This window comes from Pelodiscus sinensis, chromosome 1 (assembly GCF_049634645.1).
Source record: "Pelodiscus sinensis isolate JC-2024 chromosome 1, ASM4963464v1, whole genome shotgun sequence".
Classification (NCBI taxonomy): domain Eukaryota; kingdom Metazoa; phylum Chordata; order Testudines; family Trionychidae; genus Pelodiscus; species Pelodiscus sinensis.
Window position 1 is genome coordinate 328,806,873 of NC_134711.1, and position 24,755 is coordinate 328,831,627.

The 24,755-nt window shown below is 49.2% G+C and overlaps 1 protein-coding gene, 1 long non-coding RNA gene and 1 pseudogene across 3 annotated transcripts; all 3 read left to right on the forward strand.

Moving 5' to 3' along the window:
- Positions 1–197: 197 nt before the first annotated feature.
- Positions 198–23,685, forward strand: LOC102456324 (uncharacterized). Of its 2 annotated transcripts, none has more exons than XR_012901977.1 (3): positions 198–322; positions 3,085–3,167; positions 23,346–23,685. It is a non-coding gene; the product is annotated as an uncharacterized LOC102456324 (long non-coding RNA). The 2 variants fall into 2 exon arrangements; XR_012901980.1 differs by lacking the exon at positions 23,346–23,685 and adding an exon at positions 9,444–10,021.
- LOC142827311 (olfactory receptor 52D1-like) lies at positions 4,753–5,691 on the forward strand. Its single transcript, XM_075922153.1, has one exon. The coding sequence runs from the start codon at positions 4,753–4,755 to the stop codon at positions 5,689–5,691; it is 939 nt and encodes a 312-aa protein (XP_075778268.1).
- On the forward strand, positions 14,020–15,772 carry LOC142827845 (uncharacterized; annotated as a pseudogene).
- Positions 23,686–24,755: the final 1,070 nt, after the last annotated feature.

Here is a 24,755-nt window from a genome sequence, read left to right on the forward strand (position 1 = left end):
GAATCTCCATCACTGGAGATATTTAAGAGCAGATTAGACAGACATTTCTCAAGGATGATCTAGACGGTGCTTGGTCCTGCCATGAGGGCAGGGGACTGGACTCGATGACCTCTCGGTCCCTTCCAGTTCTAGTGTTCTAGGATTCTATGTGCAGTTGCCAGGTCACAGAGGCCGAGAATCTTGAAACTGGGTGAAATAGGGCACGGACAGCCTGCCTCACGCATGGCCCAAAGCGGCAGAAGGAGGCCTCCTTGGGAAGGGGTGTGTGTCTAATAGACTGTAATGCCAGCAATTCCCAACACGGAAAAAGAGCCTCAGGAAGGTGAGTTTGCATTTCCAATGAGTTTAGGTGCTTTAAAGCTTTGTGCCATTTTGAGGAAGAGTTACTCACACTGGCTCCTTTTAACCTGTGTCCTCTCTCCCACCAGGTCTGTCCCTCTCTCCTTCCCTGCCCAGGTTGAGCTGCTGCTGGGGTTCCCTTCACCCCTGGACAGGCACTTCTGGCCGCTCTCCCCCCTTTTTCCTGGTGCAGGGAGACAATGAATTTAGCCTAGTCTGAGGAGATATTTCTGTGGGCCGTGGGGTCTGGCACCTGGTTTCGTTCCTAGGTGAGGGGTATCATTGAGTGGCAAGGATGGACCTTCTAGGGCTGGGGGATGTACACGAATAGCAATGAGGGCTGCAGGACAGGGAGTACACAGCCTGAGGGGTGTTGCTAGGGGTCGGGGAGGCTGAGAGGAAGGTATACAAACAGGCAGACAGTGCTCAGGGTTGTGGGGCAGTCAGAGGGACAAGCGAGCCGTGCTCGGGTCAGTTGGGGCAGCGAGTGGGGCAAACACACATGGGCAGCCCTGCTGAAATTGATTTTTGGGGGGTAATTGTTTGTCTAAGGCCAGTGTTGGTAACTTTCCTGGTTCTGAGCGCATTAAGGTGGGTCTCAGGGTCTCTTCACCCTGCAAGACACAGAACTGTAGCCTGGCTGTTTCCAATTATTGTTCAATGTTAATGACATCATTTCAGACATGGCAGTAGAAGAAAGAATGACTGACCTTTGCTCTCCCACTGCTTCAATCTCCCACAAGCTAAATATGAGGCAATAGCGTGCCACTGTTGCAAAAAAAGGCAAACATGATTCTGGGAGGCATTAACAGGGGTGTTGTGAGCAAGACACGAGAAGTCATTCTTCTGCTCTGCTGAGATGAGACCTTGATTGGAGTGTTGTGTCCAGTTCTGGGCACCGCATTTCAAGAAAGATGTGGAGAAATTGGAGAAGGTCCAGAGAAGAGCAACAGGAATGATTAAAGGTCTAGAAAACGAGAGCTATGAGGGAAGACAAAGAATTGAGCTTGTTTAGTTTGGAAAAGGGAAAACTAAGATGGGACATGAGAGCAGTTTTCAAGTATCTAAAAGGGTGTTACAAGGAGGAGGGAGAAAAATTGTTCCTCTTGACCTCTAAGGATAGAACAAGAAGCAATAGGAAGTTGAGGTTGGACATTAGGAAAAACTTCCTAGCTGTCAGGGTGGTTGAACACTGGAATACATTTCCTACGGAGGTTGTGGAATCTCCATCATTAGATGTTTATCTAACCTGCTCTTAAATATCTCTCTCAGGGATGATTTGGATGGTGCTTGGTCCTGCCGTAAGGGCAGGGACTGGACTTGATGACCTTTCAAGGTCCCTTCCAGTTCCAGTGTTCCATGATTCTGATTCTCTGACTCCCTGTCCATACTCTCCTCTAATCCAGGCTTCCCTGATTCCAACAGCACGGTGGTCACCAGCACCTTCTCCATGGTCTCCAATCATCCCTGGCTCCCACAACTGCCAGCCCCCACCCCCCCACACACACACTTTACACAGCTTTCCTCTGAAGGAGTGAGCTGCCTCCCCATCACAAGTGCTCCCTTAGCTGGTGGGAGAAAACTGACTGTCTCACCAGTGAGAAATGTCTAGGTAGGTGTCCGAGTGGCTTCTCTGCACCCATTCACACCAGGCGTGACTACGGAGACTGCTACACACGGTCAATGAACAAGCCGAGACATTTGCACATTCTACAATGAGAGCAAGCAACTCTACAATATTAATAAGCCTTGATAAATACAACGGTCATATGCACAATTTTCTGGTAGCTACCTGAAACAGTAGGCTAGTGTGAGAGAGATGTTAACCCAAGATGGTCTTTGACCATTTGTAGCTAGCTCCGTTAGTCATATATGGGAAGGTTGTATGATTTGATGGGATGACATCATTGTTTTTCTTATATAAATAGTCATTCGGTGTCTCAAAGGGCTCCTTAGCCTTGTGAAATGCAAACCTACTATAACATTGTCAAGGCACCAGTCACATACGAACTTCCCCAGTAGATTCTGCCATGGTCATGAATAGAAAACGGACCCTAAGAAGGCTGACTTACAAACTTGCAGGGACAATGCCTCCTGGTCACACCTTCCCAGATTTATAGGCCAGAAGGAATTATCACCTCTATTGATTTTCTGTAAAGCACAGGCTGGAGAATTTCCTCAAAATTACTCCTTGAGCAGATCATCTAGGGAAATATCCAAACCTTCGTTTAAAATTTCTCAGTGACAGAAAATCCACGATGGCCCTTGATAAACTGGTTCAATGCTTACTCTCACCCTTTAAAGAAATCTATACAGCTTATTTCCAGTCAGAATTCCTTTAACTTAAACTTCCAGCCATTGCATCCTCTTATACCTCTGTTTGCCACGCTGAAGAACCTATTATTCAATATTGGTTCCCCATGTAATATTGACAGGGGATTGTAACGCCACCCATTCACCATCCTTGTTGCATAACATAAATTGAGCACATTTAATCTACCACACAGGAATGGTTACTTAGGGAGGTGGTGAAATCTCCATCCTCAGAGGTTTTTAAGTCCCGGCTTGACAAAGCTCTGGCTAGGATGGTTTAGTTGGGATTGGTCCTGCTTTGGGCAGGGGGTTGGACTCAATGACCTCCCGAGGTCTCTTCCAGCCCTAGGATTCTATGATGCTATAATTATAATAGGGCAGGATTTATAACCTTTGACTGATTCTTGTGACTCTTCTCTCAACCCTCTATAGTGTATAAATATCCACATTTAATCATGGACACAGGAACTGGATACAAGATTCCAGCAGCCGTCGCACCAGTGCCAAATACAGAGGTAACGTAACTTCTCAATCACTGGAACCTCAAGGGGATCATCCCAGGAGTAATTAGACTGTTTTGACCACAGGGTCACACTGAGAACTCATATATAGCTAATTTATATCTTTACGACTCCAACCCCTGTTCAGAGTCGCTGCATCTAATAACCCATCTTGTTAGTGTTTAGAGTGCTACATAGTCCTGTTTTTTGCACTTCCCATGACTGTTTGCCACTTTGTAAGTAGCACCTACATTCTTTGTTCCTGGATTTAGACATCTGTCAACACACATTTTTTCTTTTGTTCGTATTTGGTCAACCAGTCCAGATTGCTCCCAATCAACCACCTCTCCTCTTTATTATTTACGATCCCACCATTTTTGATTCATTGGCATATTTGAGCCACAAGATGGATAAGCCAGGGCAGACACGTGTATCTGTTTGTGGTTGTAAATCAATACCTATAACTTCTCTCTCAGGCAACGATAGGTTCCAGCAAGAAAGTGTGTCACCATCAGAAATAAGGGAAGTAAAAGGTGCAGGCCTGTAGCTCTAAACACAAAGATCCTTGTGCCCATACTGCTTATTCTGTTCAGCAAAAAGTCACAGTCTGGCAGGATAATGTCTCCTTCGATGCAGGGAAACCTGGATCTTTTACAATATAGAAATTTCATCTTGGATCAGACTATGATCCAGCTAGTCCAGGGTACTCTCTGATATGGATGGCCTTAGGTGTAAAGATTGTAACTAGATAAGTCTCAATAGCCAGCTATGCAAAACCTTTCTGATCCTTGCTTAGCACTTGGCCTCAACTACCTCCTGTGGCAATGAGTTCCCCAGTCTAATCAGGCAATGAATGCAGAAGATTGTCTTTTTTGTCTCTGATTTATAATTGCTAAATTTCAATTTAAGTGAATGTCACCCTGACCTTCTCTTATGAGATGGGGAGACTAGATTGTAGTTCAACTCTATCCACTAGTATTTTGTGCACTTTTTCTTATGCTCTCTCTTATTGATCTCCTTAATAAGCTAACGACCCCTACTTTTCAACCTTACCCTGGTCTGAGAGTTTCTGCCCTTGCTCTAGTTCTACAGTATCCTGTGTGAGGAGGATTGCTCAGTAATGCAGAGAGAAGTCGACACTAGAGTAAAACATTGACAGACTGATCTCATGCCATCGTGCTTTCTACATGATTTTCTAGCCCGGATAACAATTGTTTGCAAAGATTCTGGCCCAGAGCTGTGTATGTACCAAGATACCCAGGTCTGTCTCCTGAGTTCATAGAGTTCGATTAGAACTTTGTTAGACATGCAAGGAATTCAAGCTTTTCTGTATAATGGGCATACCTGTTGCAGTTATAGGCAATGACTGTTACATGCCATCATGCTACTCTTTCACCATATTGGCTAGCTCCTTAGGAGGACTTCTCTGGAGCTGGCTATGACCTAAATAATCCAGTGGCATCTGCATATGTTGCCACCTCATTCTTGACCCCCCTTTCTACATTGGAAAGGAGCATAAAATATTGACCATACTATGTGCTTCTCTTCTTTCACAGACACCTTGAGCATTGTGGTGCCCAACAGAAGAATCAACCACCTCATGGCGGCTTTCAACAGCACCCTCTCTGACTCTCCAACATTCATCCTAACAGGCATTCCTGGACTGGAAGCTGCCCACGTCTGGATTTCCATCCCTTTTGCTCTGTTCTACATTGTCGGCCTGTTGGGGAATTTCATGGTTCTGTTTGTGGTAGGCAAGGAGCAGACCCTGCACAAGCCGATGTACCTGCTGATGTGTATGTTGGCGCTCACAGACATCAGCATGTCTAGCGGCATCGTGCCAAAGGCGCTGGGTATATTTTGGTTCAATTTAACAGTCATTACTGTGGAAGGCTGCCTCACTCAGACGTTCTTCCTTCACATGCTTTCTGTTTTCTATTCATCCATTCTGGTGATAATGGCCTTCGATCGCTACGTGGCCATATGTATCCCTCTCAGATACGCCGCCATCCTCACCAACGCCCGAATAGCTAAGCTAGGGCTAGTGGGCTTGATAAGAGCTGTTCTCTTCATGTTTCCCCTGCCTCTGCTCCTGCACAGGCTGCCATTCTGTGCCAATCGCAGTATCCCCCACACGTACTGTGAGCACATAGCTGTGGCAAAGATGTCATGTGGGGACACTACAGTCAACAGGATGTACGGCTTGGTGATGGCCTTTGTAGTCCTGGGGTTAGACTTGACGCTTATTAGCCTGTCCTACTGTCTGATCCTCAGGGCTATCCTCAGTATCTCCTCCAGGAAAGCCAACCGGAAAGCCCTCAGCACTTGCACCACCCACATCTGTGTGATGCTGACATCCTACACTCCTTTCCTCTTCTCTAACCTGGCACACCGGTTCGGTCAGGGCATCGTTCCCCATATTCATGTCATCTTGGCCAACCTCTATTTCGTGTTTCCCCCAATGCTCAACCCCATCATATATGGGGTGAAAACCAAAGAGCTTCGTGACCAAGTAGGCAAGCACACCTGGAGAAGGTGACTGCTGGGGGTTGGGAGGGGCACTGATTTTGAATCTGCATGACAGGAAGGGGAAGGATGAGCACAGCATTGTGGAAGTTTGGATGAGCTCAGTATTGTGGAATTTCAAGGACTGGGAAGTTCCTCACACTTAACATCTCATCACTCCCTCTACTAAGCCTTGATCTCTCCATTGCTGTCTCTCTCTCTCAGACCATTACTTGACCTCTTTCAGCCTCATCCGTCAGCCCCATCCTCTGCCCTGTGCTTTCACTTGGCCTTCCGTGACTTGTAGACCACCAGCACGCATCACAGCTTTCTGACTCACGGCGGCTTTCCGTCAGAAGACATGTCAACAGGCTTCTTGATCAGTTTGAAGAACAGTCGCAACACTTTCAGTTAGCAGAAGACAAATGCAGTGATACTGTCATGTGCAAGAGATCTTGTGAGGGAATTTAATCTGATTTTTGTACATCCAGCCCTTGAAAGGGCACTGCGGATCAAACAAAAGACACTTATTTCGAAATAGGGGGCCTCCAGCCTTCACAGGGTGCCCTGGTGGCCACTCCAGCCTCAACCAAGAACACTTCTCTCCCTCCCCTCCTCCTCGGAGCCCTTAGAGGGCCTGCCAGTCAAGAGCCAGAAGTCACTGCCCCTGACCCAGTGGCCCCAAAACATGAGCCAGCAAGCCACTGGCATCCAGCCCTCCACTGCTCCCCAGGAGCAGTCTGCCAGCTCCCAGAAGCCTGGCAGGACCCAGAGAAGGCAGGCGCCTTCCTGGTCCAGGGTGGAGATCAGAGTGAACATTATTCAGGTTTGGGGATTAAGCCCCCAATGTCCATGATCTCCGCCCTAGACGAGGAACGCGGCCGTCTATGACAGGAAAGGTGCCAGCCTGGCCAGCAAAGGCCATGAGACACCTGACAGAAGTTGCCATTTGAGTTGTGACAGGTCGAATGTAACAAAATGGACTTTGATCATTTTGAAAGTCAATTGGATCCATCTTGTTTACAAGTGTAGTCCCCTTACTAAAGGTGCCTCTGTTTATTTTCTGTGAGGATCCTGTGTGCTGCAATCTAGCCCCACAGACTACAATTCCCATGAGCCCTTGAGGAAACCAAGGAGGAAGTCTCTCTCTTTGTTTTGGGATCGGAGTCTCTCCACGCGTATGGAAGCGAGGCCTCGCAGTCTGGGACTCTGCCCTTGGCTTTTTGGAACAGAAAGGGAGCTGTTAGGGTGCAGCTACAGACTGGGACTGAATGCCTTTGGAACTGGGATCGAGCATGCTGCTTCTGATAGACACAGAAGGAGACTGCAAGGAATTGGGCATCGTTGGGAAAGTGCTCCCTTGGACAGACTGCAGAGATACAGACTATTGGGGTCCAAAGAGAGGCCGAGAGGCCAGCTCAGTGAACCAGAGCTGCTGCCTAGCTTGGACTTACTTCCCCACCACCTCCCTATAGGGTACGTCTAAACTACATTGCTCTGTCAACGGAGCCATGTAGATGAGGATTGTAGGCAAAGGGAAATGAAGCCGTGATTTAAATAATCGCGGCTTCATTTAAATTTACATGGCTGCCATGCTAAGCCGACAAACAGCTGATCAGCTGTTTGTCGGCTCAGCGCGCTAGTCTGGACGCTCCCCTGTCAAAATGAAAGCCCTTTATTGACATCCTTGGTAAACCTCATCCTAAGAGGCATAACGGGGAGGTCGATAAAGGGCTTTCAGGTTGGCACAGGAGCGTCCAGACTAGCGCGTTGAGCCGACAAACAGCTGATAAGCTGTTTGTCGGCTCAGTGAGGCAGCCATGTAAATTTAAATGAAGCCGCGATTATTTAAATCGCAGCTTCATTTCCCTTTGCCTACAACCCTCATCTACATGGCTCCACAGCCATTGAGAATCTCCACTACACCTGCAGCTCTTCAAGCGTGCCCATGCAAGCAATTGTCTGAAAATGGTGGCAGTGCAGATGCCAGATATAGAAGGGTATGTCTACACTACCCTGCTAGTTCGAACTAGCGGGGGTAATGTAGTCATCCGCATTTGCAAATGAAGCCCGGGATTTGAATTTCCCGGGCTTCATTTGCATGAAGCCGGCCGGCGCTATTTTTAAATGCCGGCTAGTTCGGACTCCGTGCCGCACGGCTACACGCGGCACGGACTAGCTAGTTCGGATTAGGCTTCTAATCCAAACTAGCTGTACACCTCGTTCCACGAGGCGTACACACGAGGCGTACAGCTAGTTCGGATTAGAAGCCTAATCCGAACTAGCTAGTTTGTGCCGCGTGTAGCCGCAGGCACGGAGTCCGAACTAGCCGGCATTTAAAAATAGCGCCGGCCGGCTTCATGCAAATGAAGCCCGGGAAATTCAAATTCCGGGCTTCATTTGCAAATGCGGATGACTACATTACCCCCGCTAGTTCGAACTAGCGGGGTAGTGTAGACATACCCTAAGTTCCTATTATTGCTGTGTCCTTTGTTAATGTTATTCATTGTTAAGCTGTTAAACCCTGGTTCTTTAAGTTAAGGAAAGGTTGTTCATTCTAATGTAATCTATTAGATGTCTATGATTTGCAGTTGGTGCTTTGGAATTAGATCCAGATTATTGCTGGAATGCTTTTATTCCTGGAGGCTCCCAAGGCACACTAGTAAGCGTGTACAGGGCCAGCCAGATGGAGGGACCGTCACTGTATATTCTTTATGAGGAAGGGACAGCAGCAAGGGGGTGGATAGGGAACCCCCAATTAAACATCATCACCACTGGGGTGCTCAGGATCTCCTTTTATGTTGAGAACATCAGGCACCCAGGCACACGTGCAAGTGTGACCTGCTCCCGAGTAACCCGGGGAGGAAAAAGGGGGGTTACGCAAGTTACTGTGACAGACTCGGAAGTAGAGGTGGGGATTCCAAACATTCATGACATCGATGAGGCAGCTTTAGAAGCACACACGACATTTAATACCTACATTAAATTCTTCAATAAAGCTTTACCAAGTTTTCAGGGAGTCAGGGGGGCTACCCCGCCTGGGGTCCGTCAGCTCCCTCCCCACCCGGTGCCCCACCGGGCCAAGTACCCTCTTTGTGCTCCCTGTCACCCGCATTGCCGACAGTCTGACGACCCCCGTCACCCCGAAAGCCTCCGCTTCCCATCTGACTTTTGGGCTAGACGGCAGGGGAAGGTTGGGTGGCTCGGGCCTGTCCTCACTCTGAGCCCCGACAAAGGGCCCTAACGACTGGGACAGAGTCCTAGTTCCAGTTGGTGGGGGTTCCAACCTGTAACGCACCAAACCACCAGGTGTCTACCCTGCCCTGGGTCGCTTCCTACCTCCCTTGCTCTCACGCTGTGGCTCAGGGTCACCCCTCTTCCTCCCCTGACCTCTGCTCCCGGCGGTGGCGCCTCTTTTAAATGTCCCGCCGCTGGTGCATCTGACACGAAGGGAAGGGAGGGTCCACGTTGGCATCCTTGGCCCCTCCCCCTCTCCCGTTCCCTCCTGGCTCTTGCCCAGGCCGGCACTGTCAGAAATCCCGGGCATGCGCGGTCACGGCTGGGGCTGAGGCACCCCCGCCGCTTCTTCCCCCCGCCCTTTGGGTACTGCCAAGCTTCGGCGTGGAGAACAGGGCCACCTCTGCCGGCCCCCCTGGCTGTGGTGGAGCACCGCCGGCACCGGCGCAGAGTGGCCGCTTCTCCCCAGAATGCCAGGGACGGCGCGGCAGCCGTGCGGGGCGGCAGAGCCGCCCCATCTCACAAGTATTTGAATTTGTTGTTCTATAGCCAGAGGATTAGGAGAATTTATTCGTGTGAAGGGGCGCATAACTGAACATCCTGAGATGTGGTCAAGATCAGACCAGGAGCAGGAATGGTCTAAAATGCACACCAAAATTCCATCTACTAAGTGGCCAGAAACTAAAACAGCACAAGGAGTCAGCATAAACACTGAAACATGCTTGTTGTTTTATCGAACTGTCCATCACATCTTTAGTGGAATAGTCACAGCCGATGAAAGACAGATAGATGCTATTCAATTAAATAAATGATTCTCGGCTTTTTTAGCTACTGCGGGATTAACTGAGTATGCAACCCGAATATGACCAGTTGGACTTGATGTAAGATCAACAGTTAATTGGCTTAATACACGTAGCTTGGTAGGAAACCTAGTGGCTACAATTCTTTCTGTAGACTTTGAAAATCCCTTTAAAGGTCTAGTGGGTCAGATTCATTTGTTAGCCAACAATGTCCAGAAGACAACATTCAACTCAACAGAATTGTACATCAATTCTTGCATGGATGGGACCATTGCCATCCCAGATGTAGTCAAAGAAATCCCTAAATATAAGTGTTCTATTGATCAAGCGAAAAACATTGTAGGTAAAGACTGGTATCCGTTTATTTGTGCAATTAGCCATTCTTTGTCTACAACAATTATACCAAACAACTTCCCTAACAACCTATGCGGCTGTGACTTGGCATCAAAGTGTGACCCCAACAATGCAAAAACCACCCCCCGTTCCGCACAGCTTTCCTCTTCAGGCGTGAGGTGCCTCCCATCACAAGTGTTCCCTTGGCTGGTGGGAGAAAACTGACTGTCTCACCAGTGAGAAATGCCACGGTAGGTATCCGAGTGGCTTCTCTACACCGATTCATACCATGTGTGACTACAGAGATGGCTACACAGGGACAATGAACAAGTTGAGACATTTGTACTTTCTACAACGAGAGCAAGCAACTCTACAATATTAATAAGCCTTGAGAAATACAACCGTCATGCGGACTGGTAGCTACCTAAAACAGTGGGCCAGCGTGAGAGAGATGTTAACCCAAGATGGTCTTTGACCATTTGTTAGCTAGCTCTGTTAGTCATGTATGGGAAGGTTGTATGATTTGATGGGATGATATCATTGTTTTTCTCATATAAATAGGCACTCAGTGTCTCACGGGGTCCCTTAGCCTTGTGAAATGCAAACCTAGTATAAAATTATCAAGGTGCCAGTCACATAAGAACTCCCCAGAAGAATCTGTCACGGATGTACGTGTGTATCTGCTTATGGTTGTCAGTCAATACCTATAACTTATATCTCAGGCAATGACAGATTCCAGCAAGAAAGCGTGTCACCAGTAGAAATAAGGGAAGTAAAAGGTGCAGGCCTGTAGCCCTAAACACAAAGACCCTTGTGCCCATACTATTCAACAAAAAGACATAACCTGGCAGGATAATGTCTCCTTCCATGTGGGGAAACATGGCTCTTTTACAATACAGGAATTTCATCTTAGATCAGACCTATGATCCAGCTAGTCCAGCATCCTCTCTTTGATACGGGTAGCCTTAGGTGTACATATTGTAACTAGATAGACTCAATAGTCATGTTAATATCCAAAACCTTCCTAATCCTTGCTTAGCTCTTGGCCTCAACTAATTCTTGTGGCAATGAGTTCCCCAGTCTAATCAGGCAATGAACGCAGAAAACAGTCTTTTTTCTCTGATTTATAATTGCTACATTTCAATGTAAGTGAATGTCACCCTGAATTTATGAGACAGGGAGAATAGATTCTCATTCAACTCTCTATCCGCTGGTATTTTGTACACGTTCTCCTAGGCTCCCTCTTATTGATCTCCTTAATAAGCCAACAACTCCTTCCTTTTAACCTCATCCCTATTAGAGAGTTTCTGCCCTTGCTCTAGTTCTGCAGTATCTTGTATGAGGAGATTGCTCAGCAATGCAGAAAGAAATCGACACTAGAGTAAAACATTGACAGACTTGATCTCACGCCATCGTCCTTTCCCAGTCCACTCCTCCCGGATAATGATAGTTTGCAAGGATTTTGGCTCTACTCACACTGAGAGCAGAGTTTCCAAGAGCTGTGTATGTACCAGGATACCCAGGTCTCTGTCCTGAGTTCATACAGTTCAATGAGAACCTTGTTAGGAATGTGAAGAATTCAAGCTTCTTCTTCGAGTGCTTGCTCATGTCCATTCTGATTAGAGGTGTGCGCGCCGTGTGCAGTTTCCAGAGCTTTTTTCCCTTAGCAGTCTCCATAGGGCCAGCAGGGAGCCCGCTGGAGTGGCGGTGCATATGTATACCGGTGCATATGTACCCCTGCTGGCCCTGCCACCCCCCCAGGGTATGTCTACACTACCACCCTAGTTCGAACTAGGGTGGTAATGTAGGCAACCGGAGTTGCAAATGAAGCCCGAGATTTAAATTTCCCGGGCTTCATTTGCATAAAGCCGGGTGCCGCCATTTTTAAATGTCCGTTAGTGCGGACTCCGTGCCGCACGGCTACACGCGGCACGGACTAGGTAGTTCGGACTAGGCTTCCTAGTCCGAACCACCGTTACTCCTCGTTTCACTAGGAAGCCTAGTCCGAACTACTAACGGACATTTAAAAATGGCGGTGCCCGGCTTTATGCAAATGAAGCCCGGGAAATTCAAATCCCGGGCTTCATTTATAACTCCGGTAGCCTACATTACCACCCTAGTTTGAACCCTCAGTTCCTTCTTACTGCCAGTGATGGTAGCTGGAGCATGTCGTTTAGGCGTTCAGCCTCTCAGCAGTTCCTTATCTCCCTTCTTATTGTATTATAGTTAGATTTAGTTGTGATTACTGTTAAATAGTTGTTGATTGGTGTAGATAGTAGTGTGAAAAATTCAGCGGGACTCTCCCCGTCATGGGACGGGATGCCAGGGTCTCAAGGCTTCTATGCCCTGCAGCAACCTGCTCTCTTCCTGCCCAAAGTGCCTGCCTGAGGCACACAGAGCGGAGAGCTGTTCCATCTGCAGAGGTTTTAAACCCAGAACCAAAAGAGAAAGGGTATGTCTACACTAGCTCGGAAGTTCGAGGTAGGCAGGCAAATGAGGGCAACCGGAGTTGCAAATGAAGCCCGGGATTTAAATATCCTGGGCTTCATTTGCATCCTCCCGGGCACCGCCATTTTTAAACACCCCTTAGATCTCCAATTTGAACTACTGGTACTCCTCGTGGAACGAGGTGTACTGGTAGTTCGATTTAGAGATCCTAATTCGAACTACCTACTCCGTGCCGTGTGTAGCCGCGGGCACGGAGTTCGGACTAAGGGGTGTTTAAAAATGGCGGTGCCTGGGAAGATGCAAATGAAGCCGGGATATTTAAATGCAACTCCTCATTTGCCTACCTAGCTCGAACTACCGAGCTAGTGTAGACATACCCTATGAGATTCTCCCTTAAAGCTCATACTAATGGAGGCAGCACAGCAGCCTCAGAGCGAGGAGGGGCCGCAGTTGGTCTGCAGTGCACCGCCGGAGACGTCTGCGGCACCGGCGCGGAACCAGACAGTTAAGGCGCCAAGGCATAAATCGCAGTCACCGGCACTGCGGAGTTCCAAAGGCTCGAGGGGCCAGTCAACAGAAAGCCCCAGTGTTTTTCATCTATCTTCATATGGGGCCCGCTCCAAACCCCTCCTCATTTTTGTTGCCATTTTCTGAAACTTTTCCAATGCCAATGGAATGCCTTGTGATGAGGTGACCAACTCTATATGCAGTATTCAAGATGTGGGCGTACCATGGATTCATATAGAGGCAATACGATATTTTCTGTCTTTTTAGGTGATTTTAAACCCTTTTTAAAAGTTTCCTAACATTCTGTTTGCTTTTTTGATGGTCGCTGCACCCTGAGTGGATACTTTTGGAGAACTATCCACAATGTCTCCGAAGATCTCTCTTGAGTAGTTGTAGCCAAATTAGTCCCATTCCGATTGTACATATAGTTGAGATTATTTTTCCCAATGTGCATTACTTTACATTTATCAGCATTAAATTTCATTTCCCATTTTGTTGCCCAGTCACTTAGTTTGATGAGGTCTTTCTGAAGCTCTTCGCATTCTGCTTTAGTCTGAACTATCTTGAGCAATTTGGTATCATCTGCAAATGTTGCCACCTCACAGTTTATCCCTTTCTCTAGATCATTTATAAATAGGTTGACTAGGAGGGGTCCCAGGACAGACCCTTGGGGGGACTCCACTAGCTACCTCTCTCCACTCGGAAATCTGACCATTTATTCCTACCCTTTGTTTCCTGTCTTTTAACCAGTTTTCATTTCATGAAAGGACCTTCCCTCTTAGACAACTTGCTTTGCTTAGAAGCCTTTGGGGAGTGACCTTGTCAAGGGGGTTGCTAAACCGTTCTCAGTCCTGCTGCAACCTAGGGGTGTGTGCTGTGGGCACAGGGCTCGGGGCAGGGGCTGGGCTTGGAGGGGAGTGGGGCTGGGGGTGCCGGTGCAGGGCTCTGGGGAGGGGGTAGGAACAGGACTTGGGGCAGGAGCTGGGCTCGGAGGGGAGTGGGGCTGGGTGCTGGACTCCAGCATTTCTCTCCCCAGGATGCCCTGGGGGGGCTCTCCCCACAGTGGGGTCGTTGCCAATGTGGCCCTGCAGCGGCGCTTCTATTCCTGCACACTCTGTGCGCTGAGCTCTGGTGCCTAGGCCAAGAAGGTGATGAACCAGCCCTTGTCCAGGAGAGCCTGCTGGGCCCAGGGAAGGCTGGCTTAGCCTGCTCAGCACAGGGCCCGGGGGCAGCCCTAGGCCTGGGGGCAGCCTGGCTTGGCACTCTTCTCCCACAGGGGCACAAGAGAGGCCTGTGGAGGAGCCTGCAGCTGGTGGGGAGGGGGCGAGCCTGAAGCTAAGAGACCTCATGAGGAGGAGCCCCCTGAGGCTCAGCAGCTGCTGAGGTGAGGGGCAGGGATGTCTGGGGGGGAGAGACTGCAGGAGGGCTGGGCGGGGGGCTCAGGGCCTCGCGGTCTCTTTCCCACGCCACAGTGCCCTGCTGCCCCTGGAGAGGCAGGATCCTGCGCTGGTGCAGCAGCTGCCATGGCTGGAGCAGCTGTAAAAGCAGCAGGGAGGCGTTGGGGGCAGGCTGCCCCTACTGAGCACCCCACGGCAGGAGCGGGCGAGCAGGCTGGAGGAGATCGAAATGGAGCTGCAGGTGCATGAGCCCCACATCCGTCGGCTGCTCCCTGGGCCCCCCACATCCTGGCCAGCTAGTCTGGGCACTGTCACAGGGCTCTCTGCCCCAGCCGGCTCCCAGGGCGCTCCCCACACCCCCACCCTTCCTGTGCCCCTTGTGCCCTCAGCTGCCTCCCCCCTGAACTGGCCTCCCCTAGAGAGCCGGAAGGAGAAGCAGAAGGAACGGGAAGCTGTGGCACCGCAGGACAACGCCTGTCAGCTGAAGCCCCTGCCTTGCACCAGCGTATCCCCCCAAACCCACACACAGGCTACGTCTATATTGGCACCCCTTTCCGGAAAAGGGATGCTAATGTGACGAGTCGGAATTGCAAATCCGCGGGGGATTTAAATATCCCCCGCGGCATTTGCATTAACATGGCTGCCGCTTTTTTCCGGCTTGGGGATAAGCCGGAGAAAAGCGCCAGTCTAGGCGCGATTCTCCGGAAAATAAGCCCTTTTCCGGAGGATCTCTTATTCCTACTTGAAAGTAGGAATAAGAAATGGCTGTGTCTACACTGGGCCACTTATTCCAGAAAATCAGCCGCTTTTCCGGAATAAGCTGCGAGCTGTCTACACTGGCCCCTTGAATTTCCAGAAAAGCACAGACGCTCTACTGTACAAAATCAGCCGCTTTTCCGGAAAAGGGTCAGCGTAGACAGCTTTTCCGGAAAAGCAGAAGACACGGAAAAAAGCGGTTAGGACGGCGCGAGACCCCGTAGGAGCCCTGGACTTCCTGGTAACCCGAGCTCTTAAAGAGCTCGGAGGCTGCTGGGCACACGTGGCAGGAGCCTGCCTCAGACTGCGGCCTGAGGTTTGCCACGGCGCCCCTGTCGTGCCCAGCCAGCATCAAAAGGCAGCCATGGCAGCTCCGGGTGGTGAGCCACCTGCACCCCCAGCTCAGGAGGCCCCCAGGGGCCGCAAATAGTGGGCCCCATCCTGGACCCCCAGGGAGCTGGAGACCCTCCTGGACCTCTGGCAGGAGGAGGAGGGTCTCCACGACCTGCAGTCCAGGCGCCGGAACGTGAATATATACACGCGGCTGGCGAACAACTTGGCGCAGCAGGGACACCCCGCCCGGAATTGTGAGCAGGTCCGCTCCAAGGTCAAGGAGCTGCGGCTGGGGTACGTCTGAGCCAGCGAGGGCAGGACCAGACGCCTGCCCGGACTACGAGCGGATGAACGCCTTTCTGGGCCAGCCAGCCCTGCAAGTTCTGCCAGGGCCGGTGGACACGTGCCAGCGCCCCCCCGTCATCCGGCCCACCGAGGCGGGGGAGGGAGAGGACAGCGGCGGCGGGTCCGGTGGAGAGGAGCCAGCGTTGCCACCCAGCAGGCCCCCTCCAGCAGCTCCGCTGAGGCCGAGGAGGAACCCACTGGTGAGTCTTTGCAGTTTGCACTACCAAAGGGCGGGGGGCGGGGAGGGGAGCCAGGTACCCGGAGGGAGGAGGGGGAGAGCATGTCACTCAGGCCACGTGAGCTGCACACTGCGTAGCATTAGGCAGTAAGCAGCACGTGCAACCATGTGCAGCCTGGTGACCGAGCAGCACTTGGCCGCGGCAGGCAGCTGCAGGGCACGCCTGGGACCGTGCTGCTCACAGATATTTTGGCGGGACCAGGGGGAAGGGTGGATGCCGGCTGGAACCGGCCAGGGCCCCAGGGACTCAGACCAGAGCCCGCTGCTCCTGGGAAAACCGCAGCGTCACAGCCCGTGAGCGTGGCCCCCACTGAGCCCATCGCCTGCTCCCAGTGCCTTGGCTGGCTCCCTGAGGGGAGTCCCCACTGTGGCCACACATGTCCCTGGGCTACCGGGCTTGCGGGAGGGATAGTGGGAGGGACAAGTGCCCCTGAGTTTTGCTGCAAGGATGAGACCCCCCCCAGTCACTCTTCTGGTTCCGTCCAGGAGATATCCCACGCAAGGGGATCTGAGAGCCCAGACCACCTCTGCCAGACGTGCTCCCAGGCACTGTGTGGGGATGCATCTCGCTCCCTGTCAAACACCAGTGATTAGCCCAAAGCTTTTCACAGTCTCCACTGGCAGGGAGTTCCACAGGTGAACGCAGCACAAGCACCCTCCCGCCCTCCACGGGGCCAGGATACAGACCGGTGCTGACAATACTGGAGGGAGGACCCTACTCTGGGGCGGTCCTCCTTGCCAACATACAACACGGGAACAGGAGGGGAACCGAGTGGGCCCAAGTCACACAACTGTGGGGTCACCTGGGCTCAGGGGTGGAGGGCATGAGGGGTGGGGACAGTGGACGGCCTGCCTGACTGACCCGTCCTTTCTTCTCTTCCCTGCAGCGGGACCGAGCACCAGACCCTCCATTTTGGCAGCAGCGGCACCCTCAGCTGGCCAGCCCCGGAGGCGCAGGCTCCGTCAGAGGAACCAGCTTCTGCGCCACCATGTCAACGCCGTGGAGGCTACCCAGGGCTCCAGTGCAGAGCGGGTACAGGGGGACCTGCAGTGGCGGCAGGAGGGCTGGGCTGCCTTCCTGATGGAGTGCAGAGGGATGCGCACCACAATGGACACGCTCACGGCACATTTAGTGCACGCCATACACTATGGCATGGCCGGACCCCATGCCCCCGCCATCCCTCCCGGAGCACAGCCCATGCCCCCTCCTATCCCTGCTCCTATCCCAGCTCCTGCCACTGCTCCTATCCCAGCTCCTATCCCAGCTCCTGCCCCTGCTCCTATCCTAGCTCCTGCCCCTGTTCCTGCCCCTGCTCCTGCCCACCTCCCCGTGCAGCCTGCCCCGACGCGGCCTGTCCAGCATGTGCAGGTCCACCCCCGAAGAAGCACTCGCAGGGGCCCCCCGTCCCAGTAGCTGCTCCCCTCCCCCTTGTAAATAAAACGTTTTCTATGTTTCAGTTCATTCTTGTGTTGGTTATTGTGTTACTCTAGTAACTGTAAGAAATGATTTGAGATGCCAATTAGCCACTTACATTTAACAGGGTTACAAACTTTGGACAACAAATTCTTTACTCTATCACCGGGGGGGCCCTTTGTAAGTTGTCATTGGTTTGTGGCGCATAAAGAAATACCGAGACTTCTCAGTAAAATGTAAACCACAAACTATATTTACATAGCTAACAAACAAGCAAGAACGGTTACAAGATGCACAGTACAGATTAGTAAACATAGTCTAGGTGCAGGGAGGACAATTGGGTAGTGTTGCTGGCCGCAGGTGCCGACTAGAGAACCCCTCTCAATTCAAATTAGCTGTCTTCACTAGACCCACTAATTCGAACTCTGGAAGATTGACAGGTCAGCTTTGATCTTCTCTGTAGTGTAGACATACCCCAAGGGACTGGATATTAAACATGCATGCAGGGTATGCTCTGGTAGGCTTCTACCATCATTTGAACATTGTTTTTGGCCCCATACCTTGGGGCAGCAAGTAAGAACATAAGAAGGGACAGACTGGGTAAGACCAATGGTCCATCCAACCCAGTGTCCTGTCTGCCAACAGTGGCCAATACCAGAGGCCCCAGAGGGAGGGAACACAACAGGTAATCCTCACCTGATCTCTTCCCTGTTACCCATTTCCAGACAAACAGGCTAGGGACACCATTCCTACCCATCCTGGCTAACAGCCACTTATAGATCAAAACTCCTTGAATCTATCTAGCTCTTTTTTTAATCCTCTTAAAGTCCTGGTCTTCACAAAAGCCTCTGGCAAGGAGTTCCACAGGTTGACTGTGTGCTGAATGAAGAAAAACTTCCTTTTTTTAAAACCTGCTGCCTATTACTTTCATTTGATTCTTATATTGTGGGAATAAGTAAATAACTTTTTCTTATTCACCTTTTCCATACCAGTCATGATTTTATAGACGTCTATCATGTCCCCCCCTTAGTCTCCTCTTTTCTAAGCTGAAAAGTCCCAGTCTTTTTAATTCCTCTTCATAAGCAGTGCAGATGGCAGCACATTACACACAGAAAAGAAAAACCATCACCAAGTGCAAAGCTGAACAGTCTACAAGACATTGTTTGCCCTCTGAGCCCTTGGTATCAGCAAATTGTTTCTTCACTCCTGGGGGAGGCTCTCCAGCTGAAGTTCTCCAGGGACTATTTTCAGATGTTCCCTCTCCTCATGGAGCTGAGGTAATTTTCCAGGAGTCCTGTCCAACACAAGACTCCACAGAGACTATATAAAGGTTGCTGTCTAGCACAGTGAGTGTCTCAGATATGTGAGATACATACACTGATTCTCAGGGCTCTGCTTTCCTTTCACAGTAAAGAGATTTCAACTGTCTACAGAGCAGCATTTTGGTGAGCTGCCATTTTTTGTATAACAGTTAGTGCTAAGCACTGAAGAAAAATTTCAGGTTCCATGTCAAAATCCATCCGGGCAGGATTTCACCAGGGCAGTGAACTGAACTGTTTAGTATTATCAGAAAAACTAAGGGATTTACCTGAGAAACCAGATCAGAAGAAGCGGGTTTTGCTCATGATGCTCTATAGTTTTTTGTCGGTCTCTAAGTTTCCACAGAACTACTCGTTGTTTTGGAACTAAGTATGTAGCGTTTGAAATCATTTAGATAACGATTTGTTTTTAAAATCAGTTCCTTGTATCTTATGTCCTTCTCTGTGTCTCCGTTGCTTCCTTTTGCGGGGGGCCGTGCGGTTTGTCTGCTGGTTTGTTCAAGTTTTCCAAATCAGCAACTTCCCTGCACTGTTAGTTAATATAGACAAGGTCTCTGCAGTTTGCTACCAGAGGGTTCAGAACAAAATGGGTCACCCACTGGCCAGAAAGCCACAAACTAGGGGTTTCCTGCAGACTCTTTGAGCCCCCTCTGATCTGGGTCCTGACACTCATTTTCACAGTTCAGATCCAAAAGTAAAACATTAAGGAGTAAGACCTTGGCCGCATTGAGATCACGTTCAATCCACTGGTCGGCGCTTTTAAAAAAAAAAAGGCTTGATTTACACCAAACATGAAACTCCGGTGACGTCAACAGGGCTTGGCCTCTGGTTTCTAAGGGGCGAGCTCGTTAAGACCAAAGAAAGACAGAAGAGTTACAAAATACAGCACTATGTAGCACTTTAAAGACTAACAAGATGGTTTATTAGGTGATGAGCTTTCGTGGGCCAGGCTCACTTCCTCAGATCAAATAGTGGAAGAAAATAGTCACAACCATATATACCAAAGGGTACAATAAAAAAAAGTGAACACATATGAAAAGGACAAATCACATTTCAGAACAGAAGGGAGATGCTGGGGGGGAGGGGAAGGAAGGTAAATGTCTGTGAGCTAATGGTATTAGAGGTGATAATTGGGGAAGCTGTCTTTGTAATGAGTAAGATAGTTAGTGTCTTTGTTGAGACCGACACGTAGAGTGTCAAATTTTGGCATGAATGACAGTTCAGAGCATTCCCTTTCAAGTGCAGATTTAAAAGGCTTCTGGAGCAGGATGCAGGTAATTAAGTCGTTGAGACAGTGTCCTTTCTGGTTGAAATGGCAAGAAACTGTTTTTTCTTTGTGATCCTGTCTAATATCTGTTTTGTGGGCATTGATCCTTTGGTGAAGTGTCTGAGACGTTTGTCCAATGTACAAAGCAGATGGACACTTTCGGCACATGATAGCATAGATTATATTTCTGGAGGCACAGGAATATGTGTTCTTGATCTTATAACTCACTTGGTTAGGCCCAATAATGGTATCAGCAGAGTGAATATGTGGACAAAGCTGGCAACAGGGTTTGTTGCAAGGGAAGGTACCAGGGTTGGTATTAGTGTGGTATGTCCTGTAGTTGTTGGTAAGAATCATCTTGAGGTTCCATGGTTGTCTATAGGAGACTATGGGTCTGTTTCCCAGAGCCTCTTGGTGTTTGGTATTCTGTTCCAGTATAGGCTGTAGTTTATTGATAATGTGTTGGACAGGTTTAAGTTGGGGGCTGTAGGTGATGACAACTGGTGTTCTATTGTTGGTTTTCTTGGGTCTGTCTTGAAGTAGATGGTTTCTAGGTATTCGTTTGGCTCTTTCAAATTGCTTTTTTATTTCTCCGGGTGGGTAGTTGAGGTTTATAAATGCTTGGTAGAGATCCTGAAGTTTCTGGTCTCTGTCAGTGGGATTAGAGCAGATGCGGTTGTATCGAAGGGTTGTATCGAAGAGTTACAGACATCACAAACTCATAGGCTTAGAAATGAAAGTGATTAGGAGAACCATTTTTTTTCAGGGAGGGAGAGGGGTTTGTTCTTTCCATGCCCCTGCGTCTCTGGACCTGGAGACCATGAGATGTACCAAAATTCAGTCAAAATAAAAGCCTGTTTCTCGCTGAAAGAAAACCAGGTGGTGCTGGAAATCTCACCAGAGCAGCTCCAGGAACACACTGTGGCCATGTCCAGACTCAGGGTTTTTTTTGGGAAAAGTAGCCTTTTCCCGAAAAAACTTCCCCTGCGTCCAGACTCAAGCCGTGTTCTTTTGAAATTATTTCGAAAGAACGCGGATTTTCTTTCGATGGCGGTAAACATCATTTCACGAGGAAGAACGCCTTCTTTCGAAAGCTCCTCTTTCGAAAGAAGGCGTTCTTCAATGTAAAGAGGCCGTCTTCGAAAGAGAGCATCCAGACTCGCTGGGTGCTCTCTTTCGAAAAAGCGGATTTCTCTTTCGAAAGATCTGCCTGCAGTCTAGACGCGATCTTTCGAAAGAAGCCTGCAGTCTAGACATAGCCTGTGTGGGTCTGTGTGGGGGGGGGGGGGGGGGGGAGAGGACAATAGGATAGGGTTTAATTGGAGTATTGTGTTCAGTTCTGGGGACCACACTTCAAGAAAAATGTGGAGAAATTGGAGAGGGTCCAGAGAAGAGCAACAAAATTGATTAAAGGTCTAGAGAACATGAGCTATGAGGGGAGGCTGAAAGAATTGGGCTTGTTTAATTTAGACTGAAAGGGGACATGATAACAGTTTTCAAGTATCTAAAAGGGTGTCACAAGGAGGAGGGAGAAAAATTGTTCTCCTGGACCTCTGAGGATAGGTCAAGCAATGGGCTTAAATTGGAGGTTTAGGTTGGACATTAGGAAAAACTTCCTGCCTGTCAGGATGGTTAAACACTGAACACATGGATAGCAATGAGGGTTACAGGACAGGGAGTACACAGCCTGAGGGGTGTTGCTAGGGGTCGGGGAGGCTGAGAGGATGGTGTACAAACAGGCAGGCAGTGCTTAGGGTTGTGGGGCAGTCAGAGGGACAGGCGAGCCGTGCTGGGGTCAGTCAGGGTAGCGAGTGGGGTGTACACACATGGGCAGCACTGCTGAAATTGGTTTTGTTGGGTAATTGTTTGTCTAAGGCCAGCGCTGGGACCTTTCCCGGCTCTGAATGCATTTGGATGGGTCTCAGGGTCTCTTCACCCTGCAAGCCTGGCTGAAGAACTGTAGCCTGGCTGTTTCCAATTATTGTTGCTGAATGTTGATGACGTAATTTCAGACATGGCAGTGGAGGAAAGGATGACTGATCTTTGCTCTCCCACTGCTTCAATCTTCCACAAGCTAAATATGAGGCAATAGCGTGCCACTGTTGCAAAAAAAAAAAGCAAACATGTTTCCGGGAGGCATTAACAGGCGTGTTGTGAGCAAGACACGAGAAGTCATTCTTCCGCTCTACTCTATACTGATGAGGCCTCGATTGGAGTGTCCAGTTCTGGGCACCACATTTCAAGAAAGATGTGCAGAGACTGGAGAAGGTCCAGAGAAGAGTAACAAGAATGATTAAAGGTCTAGAGAACATGAGCTATTACGGAAGACTGAAGAATTGAGCCTGTTTAGTTTGGAAAAGGGAAGATGAAGAGGGGACATAAGAGCAGTTCTCAAGTATCTAAAAGGGTGTCACGAGGAGGAGGGAGAATTTTTTTTCTTCTTGACTTCTCAGGATAGAATAAGAAGCAATGGTAGGTTTAGGCCAGACATTAGGAAAAACTTCCTAACTGTCAGGGTGGTTGAACACTGGAATACATTGCCTAGGGAGGTTGTGGAATCTCCATCATTAGATGTTTATCTAACCTGCTCTTAAATATCTCTCTCAGGGATGATTTGGATGGTGCTTGGTCCTGCCGTAAGGGCAAGGACTGGACTTGATGACCTCTTGAGGCAAACATGATTCTGGGAGGCATTAACAGGGATGTTGTGAGCAAGACACGAGAAGTCATTCTTCTGCTCTGCTGAGATGAGACCTTGATTGGAGTGTTGTGTCCAGTTCTGGGCACCGCATTTCAAGAAAGATGTGGAGAAATTGGAGAAGGTCCAGAGAAGAGCAACAGGAATGATTAAAGGTCTAGAGAACATGAGCTATGAGGGAAGACAAAGAATTGAGCTTGTTTAGTTTGGAAAAGGGAAAACTAAGATGGGACATGAGAGCAGTTTTCAAGTATCTAAAAGGGTGTTACAAGGAGGAGGGAGAAAAATTGTTCCTCTTGACCTCTAAGGATAGAACAAGAAGCAATGGGAAGTTGAGGTTGGACATTAGGAAAAACTTCCTAGCTGTCAGGGTGGTTGAACACTGGAATACATTTCCTACGGAGGTTGTGGAATCTCCATCATTAGATGTTTATCTAACCTGCTCTTAAATATCTCTCTCAGGGATGATTTGGATGGTGCTTGGTCCTGCCGTAAGGGCAGGGACTGGACTTGATGACCTTTCAAGGTCCCTTCCAGTTCCAGTGTTCCATGATTCTGATTCTCTGTCCCCTTGTCCATACTCTCCTCTAACCCAGGCTTCCCTGATTCCAAGAGCACGGTGGTCACCAGCATCTTCTCCACGCTCTCCACCCATCCCTGGCTTTCACAACCTCCAAACCACCGACCACTCTGCACAGCTTTCCTCTGAAGGGGTGAGTTGCCTCCCCATCACAAGTGTTCCCTTGGCTGATGGGAGAAAACTGACTGTCTCACCAGGGAGAAATGCCAAGGTAGGTGTCCGAGTGTCTTCTCTGCACCCATTCACACCATGCATGACTACGGAGACTGCTACACAGGGTCAATGAACAAGTCGAGACATTTGTACATTCTACAGCGAGAGCAAGCAACTATACAATAGTAATAAGCCTTGATAAATACAACCGTCATATGCACAATCTTCTGGTAGTTTTGGGTATGTCTAGACTACATGACTCCGTTGACGGAGCCATGTAGATGAGGTTTCTAGACATAGGGAAATGAAGCAGTGATTTAAATAATCGCCACTTCATTAACATCAAAATGGCTGCCGCGCTATGCCAATAAGCTGTTTGGCAGCACAACGGTGCAGTCTGGACGCTCCACGGTTGACAGGGGAAGTCCTTGTCGACTGCCCCGTTATGCCTCGTGGAATGCGATTTACGGGGGTGGTCGAGAAGGGCTTCCCTTATTGACCGCGGAGTGTCCAAATTACTGCGCTGTGCCGCCAAACAGCCGATCGGCACCGCACAGCAGTCATTTTGATGTTAATGAAGTGGTGATTCCTACGACGGAGCCATGTAGTCTAGACATACCCTACCTGAAACAGTGGGCCAGTGTGAGAGAGATGATAACCCATGATGGTCTTTGACCATTTGTTAGCTAGCTCTGTCATATATGGGAAGGTTGTATGATTTGATAGGATGACATAATTGTTTCTCATATAAATAGTCAGCCAGTGTTTCTAAGGATCCCTTAGCCTTGTGAAATGCAGACCTACTGTAACTTTGTCAAGGCGCCAGTCACGTACGAACTCCCCAGGAGATTCTGCCACAGTCATGAATAGAAAACGGACCTTAAGAAGGCTGACTCATGAACTTGCAGGGACAATGCCCCCTGGTCACACCTTCCCAGATTCATAGGCCAGAAGGAATTATCACCTCTATTGATTTTCTGTAAAGGACAGGCTGGAGAATTTCCTCAAAATTACTCCTTGAGCAGATCATCTAGGGAAATATCCAAACCTTTGTTTAAAATTTCTCAGTGATAGAAAATCCACGATGGCCCTTGATAAACTGGTTCAATGCTTACTCTCACCCTTTAAAAAAATCTATACAGTTTATTTCCGGTCAGAATTCCTTTAACTTAAACTTCCAGCCATTCCATCCTCTTATACCTCTGTTTGCCACGCTGAAGAACCTGTTATTCAATAGTGGTACCCCATGTAATATTGACAGGGGACTGTAATG